This window comes from Centruroides sculpturatus, unplaced genomic scaffold, assembly GCF_000671375.1.
Source record: "Centruroides sculpturatus isolate CEXI.00-Female unplaced genomic scaffold, Cexi_2.0 scaffold890, whole genome shotgun sequence".
In the NCBI taxonomy this organism is placed as follows: Eukaryota; Metazoa; Arthropoda; class Arachnida; order Scorpiones; family Buthidae; genus Centruroides; species Centruroides sculpturatus.
Window position 1 is genome coordinate 290,471 of NW_019385014.1, and position 12,453 is coordinate 302,923.

General features: G+C 26.5%; 1 protein-coding gene across 3 annotated transcripts in view; it reads right to left on the minus strand.

The window, feature by feature from the left end:
- LOC111633429 (hydroxymethylglutaryl-CoA lyase, mitochondrial-like) overlaps positions 1–12,453 on the minus strand; it is a 46,791-nt gene that overhangs the window by 15,775 nt on the left and 18,563 nt on the right. For all 3 annotated transcript variants that reach the window (XM_023377992.1, XM_023377994.1, XM_023377993.1), the window contains exons 2-7: positions 9,949–10,020; positions 9,752–9,859; positions 9,336–9,431; positions 9,193–9,251; positions 9,030–9,119; positions 8,884–8,947 (exon numbers count right to left, since the gene is read on the minus strand). In XM_023377992.1, coding sequence (XP_023233760.1) covers positions 8,884–8,947; positions 9,030–9,119; positions 9,193–9,251; positions 9,336–9,431; positions 9,752–9,859; positions 9,949–10,020 — 489 coding nt within the window. The remainder of the gene's footprint in view (positions 1–8,883; positions 8,948–9,029; positions 9,120–9,192; positions 9,252–9,335; positions 9,432–9,751; positions 9,860–9,948; positions 10,021–12,453) is intronic.

Sequence of the window (12,453 nt, forward strand, 5' to 3'; positions counted from 1 at the left end):
TTGATGTGTATTTGATTTGTTTTTATGTGAGTGTTATGGAGGTTAAAATGTAATGTTGTTCTCCAGTGGAACATGGTAGAAGCAAGAAAACTAATGAATTGGGGATGAATTTTATAGATACAAAGAGTGTGCTGGAGTTGGACAATTATTATTATTAATGAAAATAGCATTCTGTGTATGTAGTTGTATTCTGTTTGCTTAATAAATTACATCAGTTACATGGCATTTGGCATACTGTACAGAATTATGTAAATCTTAGATAATTCGAAGTTGCGATTATTTGTTAGTTTGAAATTCAAGGAACAAAGGATTTCCTGTATTTATTAAATTAAACATCAATTTCAGAAGAAAGATTATTGTTAAAATCCTTTTATGCAATTATTTTGTCTTTACATCTTGGAAATTAGTGTAATGCATATTTCAAATAAAAAAAAAAGTAACAATTTTATGTTAATCCATAATCTAATAATACAAAGGTAGCTTTTACTAAATAAACACTTTTGTGCTATTAAATGCAAAAATATTTATTTAGTTTAATGATAAATAAAACACATTAAAGAAAAAAAACATTAAATTTTTACAAATGCATTATCATTTGTATCAATTTCTATACTATAAACGACAACCTGTTTCCTTACAGCAGCAAATAATTTTTACTAAGCATAAAGAATTAATACAAAAAAAATGAAGCAATAACTTGAAGAAAAAAAAAATTGTGCGAAACTATGATTGCCTTTAGGGATTATTAAATTATTCAGAATGAAACAAAAATAAATAAGCAGTACTTGTGGCCTGACAAATTTCATGAATTCTTTTTGATAATGAGAATATATATTTTAAAATGATGAATGGAAACAAAAGGCCTATAAGAATTCATCTTCAGGAGAACATGCTAAATAATAGTTCAATAGAAATATTTCTGTCTATTTAATTTTTTTTTCTCTAAGTAAAATATAATTTTAGGTTTAATGCAAAATATAAGTACTGTCTTTGGGTGTTCATCTTCCAAAATATATAAAGTTAAAATTATATTTGCTAGTATTTCTAATGAAATAAAAAACTTGTTATCAGACAATGTAACAGATTTTTGTTCAGTTTAACCTTCTCTTATGCAGACAAAGAAAACAAACTGAACAAAAATCTGTTACTTTGCCTGAAAATGAGGTTATTTGATTAGAAGTACTAGCAAGTATAATTTTAATTTTATATATTTTTTGTGTATGGTTTTGGTTATTTCAAAAAATTAATAATCCAAAGGTTGTACACCTCTCTAAAATTTGGTGTGTAATTCCATCTTTTTATATATTTAGAATTTTTAAATGGAGAAATGGATTATGTATTTATATTATTATTATTATTATTAGTTATTAAATCTAAATTTTGGCAACATATAAATTTCTGACAAATTTTCCATATTTTTTTAAATAATAAATTAAAAATTAACTCATTACTTTCTAAAATTATACATTTGTAATTTTTATAAGAAATGAACAAAAGCATGTAATCATGAGTTTAATAATAATACATGAAGAACATATGAAATTGTTCTAAAAATTATTAAAAGTCTATCAACATTAATAATATATTTCACACAAAAAACAGGATCTAATAAAAATATTTTACAACTAAATATTCACATTTTAGCTGTATCCTAAAGATAACTAATAAGGGAAAAAAAATATTAGTTGAATTATTAAAATATTACATCTATATACTACTAAAAGACTGAGATTGTTTTCTATATCTAATTACCAACCACTGTATGTTTAAGAATCCTATACCCCAAATGAGAATAGATATAAAATAAAACAAGGTTTTCAAAATTGGGTGATGGATTACCAAGTTATCACCTCGAGATGAACTATTTTCCCATCTTAAAGAAAATACAGACAGGTGGCCCAATTCCCTAATGTGTACATGATATATAAACATGACTCCTCCACCATTTTCAAGATCTTAAGAAATGACAAGGTGCTTTATAGTCACATTGATTCCTTGGGGATTTATTCAATCCCAACAGAGGAGTCATAGTTTAACAGGACACTAGCTTATGTTGGGATTACAAAATGGAACCTAAAACAAAGACAAAAAATGCAAGTATACCATTAATAAGAAACTTTGAAACACAACATTACTTGTATATGCTGCCCAACAGGAGGTACAGGTCAAGTGGGAAGATGCTACAATCATTAGACTGGATAAGGACCCTTAGCTGATCTGATAATTGTAGCACATTTAGGCATGTACAGACCTTAAAAATATATAAAGCCAATAGAACTTCCATGTGTATAAATTACAGGGTCTTGGACTCAATATCTACCACATGGAATACTCTGTATGAGCTTTAACTTGACTATCCTTTAATAGGCACTTCTACATTATTTTATTTTGTTACAAAAATTAACAGAAAATTAAATATATTATTTTTATGTTATATTTCAAATTTTATATTTTGTTCTATTCTACTGGTATTTATTGAATGTTCTTTTTACTCAAATATATTCTATTTTGGAATACCCAAGTGATGAAGACCTATCAAATTATGTTAAAAATGTTTTTTGTTTTGTTAAAGTTTTTGCTGGAGTTGATTTCTAAGATGTGAATTTATTTTTTGAGATCTTCATTAATAATAGCATTAATACTTAAAATAACAAATGTGCTTTTATAATTACAATATTTTATTATATGTACTGTACATTCTATATGTATTTTTATTATAATTAATAGCATGTTTGGTTAATGTTACCTATGATTCCAAAATGGCAGAGCTTCGGTTAGGTTCGTTTTATTTTCATTAGATTAGCTACATTTTTATTAGACTTTTTTTTTTTTTAATTTATTTTGTTCAAGAACTACTGTGAATCAATAACTAGTGATGTTTTGCACTCAGTGGCCTGCCAGTGGCTCCCCTCCGGGAGGAGTTCATCTGGATCACGAACAATCGGAAGCACGGCCATTTTAGAACCATGGATAACATTAACCGCATGTTTTGTTGTTTGTATTTGGAATTTTAATCTCTTACTAATATTATTTACTAATAAATTTTTAATAGAGCACTGCCATATGCCGTCAGGCTATATAACAGGTATAATAAATTACTGATCAATTTGACCCTAGAGATTAGGCATCTAATGTCTCTTTCTCTCAGTAATTTATTATTATTATAGCTGTTATATAGCCTGATGGCATATGCCAGTGGTTAGTGCTTTATTATAATTTATCAGGTGTTTATAGAGTTGTTAGTTAATAAATTTTTATTTACAATATTGTACAATAGTAAGTNACAACATCTGACTACCCGGCATAATTGGTGTCTGCTCCATTTTCATTTTTTATGGTACAGTACGGTTATTTTATGCTGCGGAACGAATTATATGTTTTAACATGTATTTCTATGGGAAAATGCGTTTCGTATAACGGACGTTTCACTTAACGGACGTGCACCTGGAACGGATTAAGTACGTTGTACGAGGCACCACTGTATATAATATTATTTCAAAATAACTCTTATCATCAGGATATTATTATTGGTTTTTGTTTTAAAAATAATAATATCTACAGTTTAATAGTTACTACATTGTAAGTAATAGTTTTTTACATTCAAGACTGATTGTAATGCTCTTTCTATGGGAAAATTTCTGAAAATGGAAGCGGATAAAACCAAACAGTTTTTTTGCTATATTCCTATTTAATTCTATTAACATATGGTTCAGAATTTTGAAAATCAAATTCTTTAATTTTCTACTATTTTTAAAGAGGTTACAAAATAACCTGAAAGTTGGATCATCAAGCAATTCAAAAAAAAGTTTGAAGAGCCTACTTGTTTCTATGTTTTGTTTTTATTNAAACTTTTGTTTTCTCGTTTTATTGCAGGATATGCATAGAAATTATATAAGGACTTCTCAAAAAAGGTTTTTGGACTGAAAAAAGCTTTCAGCTAGCAATTGAGTACATTAGAACGGGCAGAAACTTAACAATACTTATACTATGATGTTATACTTGCTATGAAGTACTTTGTACTATATATGCAATAAATTAAATTTGGTTAAGAAATTCAATAATTAATTTTATGCAATTATATTTGTTATCTTACCCTAATGGCATTTGGCATCTCACCCGGATACTTGGGTGAGATGCCTAAAATGCCACACAGGGAAAAAGTCGTCATTGCAAACACAATATAATTTTTTTTTTAATAAACTCCAAAGTTTTATTTGAAAAATATACTCCTGAATATGATATTTTCATCAGAGGGCTCCAAACCCAAATTAGCGCTATAATTTCCTTCATAAGCAAAATGTTAGGCATCTTCCGCTGAATCACTATACATAACTTTATTTATTTCCCCCAAACATATTTATGTAGCTAAAATTAGTTTTATCTAAAATCAAAACATGTACAGCAGTAAATTAACTAGACAAAACCCGTTTTGTCTAGTTAAAACTAGAATTTACTGCTAGTCAAAAATGAATTTGAGTTAAAACNTAACATTATAATAATGAAATACATGTAATTTCAAAGAAAATTCTTTGTTTTATACATAATTTACTGTAGTAAGTTTTACTTTTATTTTATTTTGTATTTACTGTTAGTGATTATATGTGGATATTTGATTTATATATAAATTTCTAATGCCCATTATTTTTCATTAAGTAGATCAATTTTCTGCATTAAAAGAAAATTTTACTGTAAGACCATGGATGAGATAAAATGCAAAAGAATTCATTACACTCAAAAAACATATTTAGAACACAGTCAAACCACTCCTCTCCTTAGTCAGTCATGTGCAGCCTAAAAATCTTTACACCAGTGATTCCCAGACTTTTAATCATCATAAATCCATAAAAGAAAAAAAGACAATTGTAGATGGTAAAAAATAAAAAGTCAAAATTCAAGTGAATATATATTATTATTAATTTTCTGTTGCATTAAAGTATATAATATTATTTCAAAATAACTCTTATCATCAGGATATTATTATTGGTTTTTGTCTTAAAAATAATAATATCTACAGTTTAATAGTTACTACATTGTAAGTAATAGTTTTTTACATTCAAGACTGATTGTAATGCTCTTTCTATGGGAAAATTTCTGAAAATGGAAGCGGATAAAACCAAACAGTTTTTTTGCTATATTCCTATTTAATTCTATTAACATATGGTTCAGAATTTTGAAAATCAAATTCTTTAATTTTCTACTATTTTTAAAGAGGTTACAAAATAACCTGAAAGTTGGATCATCAAGCAATTCAAAAAAAAGTTTGAAGAGCCTACTTGTTTCTATGTTTTGTTTTTATTTACTATCACTGTCAAAAATCCATACGTTATAGGTGCAATATAGTAAATGTTTTATCTAAAAATGTAGTTATTAATGAAATTTTTCCATAGCAAGTGTAATCGTGAACTGTTCTTTGGAAAGCATTACTCTACACAATGTTTTTATTTTGTAAATTTGATTTTTGGTCTTATACTTTTAATAAAACCACTATCAGTTTCAATTTATTATCATCATCATCTTACATTATGAAAGATATCCATGTGCTATTAGTGCATTCATTCAACTTCAAAATATTCTATGCATTACTCAGTTATAAAAAATATATATATTGAGTTAATAAATTATCTATACAATAGTTACATAAAAAATGATTTTTTTTTAAAGTTCAAATATCTAAAAATATAATCTCTTAATATATCAAATAATCTAATAATTTGAAATTCTTCTATTGTTAGGAACAAATTATGCATAACAGATATCTATAAAGTGAGGGATGAATCTTACTTTATATATGTTGCAGTCAAAACCCATTTTTAGTTAAAACTAGTTCATAATGGATGTCTTTGATAAAACCCGTTTTGTCTAGTTAAAACTAGTTTTAACCCAAATTCATTTTTGACTAACAGTAAATTCTAGTTTTAACTACACAAAACGGGTTTTATCAAAAACATCCAGTATAAACTAGTTTTAACTAGTTAAAACGCATCCTAACTAAAAACTGGTTTTGACTGTAACAGATAGAGTGATTCGGGGTAAGATGGTAAGCAGGGAAAGATGCCTAATTTTTGATATTTTCAAACGATGGCGTCACATATTGTCATGTATTTGTATGATGAATCGTTAGGCCAATATTGAGTGTGGAAAGCTGTAGTTGGCTACCGTTACTTCATTTTCTGCATCTGAGAAGAATAAAAGCTAGATAAGAACAAAGCTTTTGTTGTGAAATGTTTCTAAAGTAATTTTAAACTAAAACTTAAAATAGAATTTATTAAAAATTGCAAAAAACAATTAATGTATGATGTAGTTAAAGTTCTAAAGTTTCCATTGTCAACTACCGCCGATCCTGATTGGACATGCTGGAGCACGTGACTCTACTAGGCATCTTACCCCAACAAAGTCCTAAAAGATGCCATATTTTTCTTGGGGTAACTTGTCTATTTTTTGTTAATTGAATTCCAATATGCCTATTTTTAATAAATTTTTGTTTTCTCGTTTTATTGCAGGATATGCATAGAAATTATATAAAGACTTCTCAAAAAAGTTTTTGGACTGAAAAAAGCTTTCAGCTAGCTATAGAGCACATTAGAACAGGCAGAAACTTAACAATACTTATACTATGCTGTTATACTTGCTATGAAGTACTTTGTACTACATATGCAATAAATTAAATTTGGTTAAGAAATTCAAAAATTAATTTTATGCAATTATATTTGTTATCTTACCCTAATGGCATTTGGCATCTCACCCGGATACTTGGGGTGAGATGCTTAAAATGCCAGACAGTGAAAAAGTCGTCATTGCAAACACAGTATAGAATTTTTTAAAATNATATTTGTAAAATAAAAAAAAACTGAAAATAGAATGTTGGTAATGTTATAAATGAAACTTATACAAATAAACAAAATACTGTATTTATAGTAAATTTTATTGTTTAGGAATAACAATACAATGGAACCTAGTTAACTCAAAGTAGCATTTACTTGAAGTCGTTTTCTTTCCCTGTTCATCTAGCATAGGGGTTTAAATGTTAAATCAAATTGGTTAATTTGAATTCATTGAACTGTTTAATTCAAATGGGGTTTTGATACAGTATTTTCATAAACCCTCCAGAATTTTAATTTAAATAAAATAATTAACATTCATTTGTTAAATAAACTAATCAGAAACTTTCTATAAAGTGTGGGAACAACATATGACTAAAAATAACATTATGTCATGTAATGGTAGGCAAGGAGTGGTGTTTCAGTTGTTATATTACATATCAGCTATCAGTTCTCCCACAAGGTTTAGCAACTTTTTTTGTTTTATTTGATTGCTAATGGATTTCTCTGACTAGCTGACATAATAAATACATGAATTTTTGATAAATTACTTTAAAAAAAAGATTATAATCCAATTATGTGTAAAAACTTTAACCTTTGAAGCAAAATATTAAAAATATAACAATTATAAAGAGTATTATGTTTATGATAAATAAAAAACAGATCAATTCGGCACAATTCTAGGCATGAAATATCATAATTTAAAAAATCCTTTACTAAACACTTAGGAGAAAACAGATCAACCCTTCAGGAAAGCATTTCTCAGTAGCTTATTTAACCATTCGGTTAAGTGTTTTCAAGTTTCTGGGCAACATTGGACTTATTACTTACACTGACGATTCTAAGTAATAAGATACAAGAAAATATCATATGGCTAATTTATTATGATTCACTGATAAACCAATGCATAAAATCTTGATTGTTAGCTGAACCTCCATAACTTGAAACTTTTTAACTCAAAGTCCAAATTTTTTTTCCCAGACAGATTCAAGTTAACTAGATTCCACTGCATATTGTAATGCTCTGTTATGCAGAAATATTACAAAATAATTGAGCTTGCTGGTAATTTTCTAATCTAAAATACCCTAATTCAAATTTGATTTAGGTTAAAATATATTAAATTTTTAATCATAAATTAATTAGTCAGTCATTATTAAAAATAAATTTTAAGAGAGAATGAATTATATTGTTAATTATCGATAATTCTCGATGGTTGGTATCAAGTATAGGGTAATAAAATAGTTATATAGTAGAGCATCGATTATCTGACTCAATTGGGGACAGGTTGGTTGGATAACTGAAAAAATCGGATAACCAAAAATAATGAAAAAAATACATTATTAGTATAGTATATTAGGATATCCCATGTAATTAGTATATTGCTATTAACCAACTTCGTGTTGAATTTTCATCGATGTTTAGCCTAACAAATTTTTTTAAAATAATAATCGTTGCTATTGTATTGTTAAAAATTATTTTAAAATTATTTTATTGCTCACAAAACAAACAAGCATTCATAATTAGAAAATTAAGTCTTGTTTAAATGCTGGTCTCCCTTCAATGGTCGAGCCAATGTTGCCAGCTAAAACATGCAAAAATTTAACAAAAATAATATTAAAGTATCCAAGACATAGCCAAATATTGTAGTGCCACATCACTAGCGGACATTTGAAATTTTCCGACTAAAACGGTCGGTTAACTGATGTGACGGTTAATTGAGGGTCGGATAATCGATGCTCTACTGTATATGTATGTATGTATGTATGTATGTATGTATGTATGTATGTATGTATGTAAAAGTAGGCATTGCATGTATATATGTATTTATTAGATAAACAAACACAAAAAACATTTAATTTATATTCTGTCACTGTTCAAAAATGTACTCATCAATATTTTTTAATTAGTAAGTAATCATAATGGTTTAAATGCAATTAATCAATAATTTATACATTCATATTGCATATATTTAACAATATTAAAAAAAAATTATTTTTGTGAAAATTTTAATTTTATCTTTTTACAAATAACTTGTTAAAAAAAATAATGTTAAAAGAAAACTTACATCTGTAACTGCTGCTGGACTTATGGTTCCTTCATAGGGACATCCTACAACACAGGAAACATATCTGCCAAGTATACAATATATATATAATTAAGGAATGTAAAAAACTTAATGAATACTTAATAAACTTAAAACAATGAATTTACCCTCTGACTTTTATTCCAGCAGAAATAGCAGCATTTACAACTTCCTTGAATCGTTGCAAACTTTCCGCAATTGTGCAATTTATGTTTTTTCTATAACATAAAAACATAACATTAAGTAAATATAAAACTCTAAATATTTAACTATGAAAATAATAATAACTACTTGCTAAAAGATTCAGAAGCAGCTCCAAAAATAGCTATTTCTTTAACTTGAGAAAGATCCTGTGCATAATTTATTTTAAGATATAATAATGCTTTAAATCATTATAAATCAAAACAAAAAATATAAAATACTTAAAATATTACCACAGCTTGGAATCCTTTGAGGTTAGGTACAAGAACAGGATAACTAATATCTGGATACCTAGTGATCTGCTGAGATACTTCTTTATGATCTGCCATCTAGATTAAGAGTGAAAATATATTGAAAAATCCATATTTTCAGAACTGCATATATAAGATTTCTTTTTGTCTTAAATAAAATTTAAAAACTAAAAAATCATACTAATTGTAGATTAATGATATAACTATAAGGCATTTAATTACTTGAGGAACCCATTTTGGAGAAACAAAGCCATCTAGATTAAGAGTGAAAATATATTGAAAAATCCATATTTTCAGAACTGCATATATAAGATTTCTTTTCGTCTTAAATAAAATTTAAAAACTAAAAAATCATAATAATTGTAGATTAATGATATAACTATTAAGCATTTAATTACTTGAGGAACCCATTTTGGAGAAACAAAGCTAGTTATTTCTATCGTTTTAAGTCCTGTTTCCGATAATTTATTGATAAATTCCACCTTTGTAGAAGTTGGCACAATTTCCTTTTGTAAAAGCAAAAAAACAAATGTAAAATAAAAAGTTTTCAAACATTAAATATTTTAGTGTATTTTAATTAGTTACATCATCATACTTTTTCGTTCTGTAAACCATCCCGTGGACCTACTTCAACAACTTTTACAAATTCTGGCAGTTTTTCAGTTATCTAAAAGTATTCAATTTGTTAAATCATAATACATATTTATTATTTTAAAAATAAATTATTTATTAATTTGATTATTCAATAACTTGAATAATCAAATTAAATTACAAATTCATAAATATTTTGTAAGTACAGTAAAAATTACATACATTCATTTTGGAAGAAGCTGTACCATTTTAAATTGCTGTAATTAGGTTAATTATTATCTGAGAAGTACAACAATCGATCAAGTAACTGTCCAAGTCTCACCCTCTGTCTGCATTCAAATATTTCATCTATTAAGAATCTCTGTAAATGAAAATGAGAGAAGGTGATTTGTGTTCTGCTGTTTGAAAAGTAAGAATACATCATCATTGTACAACATGAGTAATCTGCAGGAGCTGTAGAATTGTGGCTGCTGTGAAAGAAGTGATAATGGATATGTTGTAGTGAGTGTAGGAAGAATTTGAGTATCATTGAATGTGATGAAGTGCATACATTGAAAAATTGCAGTGGTCAAACATGAATCTTGGACAGTTTTCCAATGTTTTAACATATATTACAATATTCTCAGGTATAATTAACATAATTACAATAACCTAAAATAATAGCATTCTTTTTGGAAGACTCTGTATATAAATTTATTTTTCAACATTAATCTAAATCTTAAATCAATAACTGTAATGAACATTATAAACATATTCTATGCCTGAAAATATCCAAGATTATAAGTACAGTACAACAGACATAGATCCTCAATGCTTTTGCAACCTAATTGATTTCTAAGAAACCATCATTAAGTGAGTCATAAATTAAACTCCCTAAATCCAAAAATAATTTGAACTACTTAATATCATACCAAGATACTAATTATAACATAACATTTCATAAATCATAATAGAAAGTAATTGTTCACCATAATAGAAAAATTATGCCAATTATAAAATATAGGTCTATTATATAAATAAACTTAAATTTTTAACAATAAAATGAGTATATTTATTTATATGTTACAATTTAATTATATCATTTTTGAAGTAGGCTGTACTAAATAAAGTATACTTCAAAAATGATATAATTCATTTGTATTACAATTGCTATAAATTCAATTACCGCTTGTAACATTTTTATGTCAAATGAAAAAAACTACATATAATTCATCTTGACATAAATGAAACAATCATTCAAAATTTACTAAAATATGATATAACTGATTCCATTCTTAATTAGATGTATCAGAAATTTATTAAAGTTTTGTTATCAATGTTTACTTATAAAAATGCTAAGATAATTAATTAATAGTAATAAAAACTACCAATCAATTATTTGTATTAATATATAAAAAGAAAACAACAGAAAAATATTCAGACATAGCAAACATCATAATTCATTTTCTTTTCTTTTCCATTCTAATTATTAAAATTATATTTTGGTATTAACTTCCTTGTTAGTAATAAGGAAGTTAATACCAGGGAAACTTCGTAGGTAAGAGTTTTCCTTCCAAGATGTAACAGTCCTATTGTTTCCCAAGATATAACTTATTTATTGTTAAATTAACTACAAATAGATGTATATTTCTGATATTTTTGTTCCAGTTTAGTCTGTACAAGTTGACACAATTACCAAAAAAATCACATAAATGTATCGTCAAATAAAGATAAGTTTAAAAGAAACAATCATAAAATAAATCATAACTTTAAACATAAATCTGCAAAATTGTAAAACTGTTGTGTACATCCTCTGAAAGAATTTTAAAATTATTAGTAGTTAGTAGGAAATATATTTTATTCTGCCATAACCACTAGACACTTTTCGTTTGCTCCCCCTAGTGATTGAAATACAATTATATTTAATTACAACACAAAATTATTTTTTCATAATAGTAGGATAAACAACAAAAACCATATATTTCAAGACAGTTCGTATCTTACGGACCATCCATTAATTATATGTACAATTTTTTAACCACTTTTGACTTCTTTCTGGCACTCTCTCTCTCCTTTATATGTACCATACAATAGTTCATAGATTCCCTGACATTGAAGCAATGACTTACAAAATNATTGAAAAGCATTTTTTTTTAATTGAAATAACAAAGTGTCTATATTTTCTTTGAAAAACTACAAGTTTTGGTAGTTTAACATTTTTTCGTATAAAATTCTAACAAAATTACAAATTCTTTGGTTAATCAACATAACTATAGTATCTTTCAATTATAAAAATAGAAAAAAAACTAAAAGTTCTTATGAGATCAATTTGCACAGCACCAACATTACACCTACAAATCAAAACAATCTCCACACATAAAAATCATATGCTTCATACATATTGGCTTCTCACACTTCGAACAGCAATGTTTTGTTTTTCTATCTGTTTTTTTAGTACAGTCACCACACCTGACATATTTACTACCCACTTTTTTGGAAACAGATAATGAAGGTTCTCCCAGATGATCAG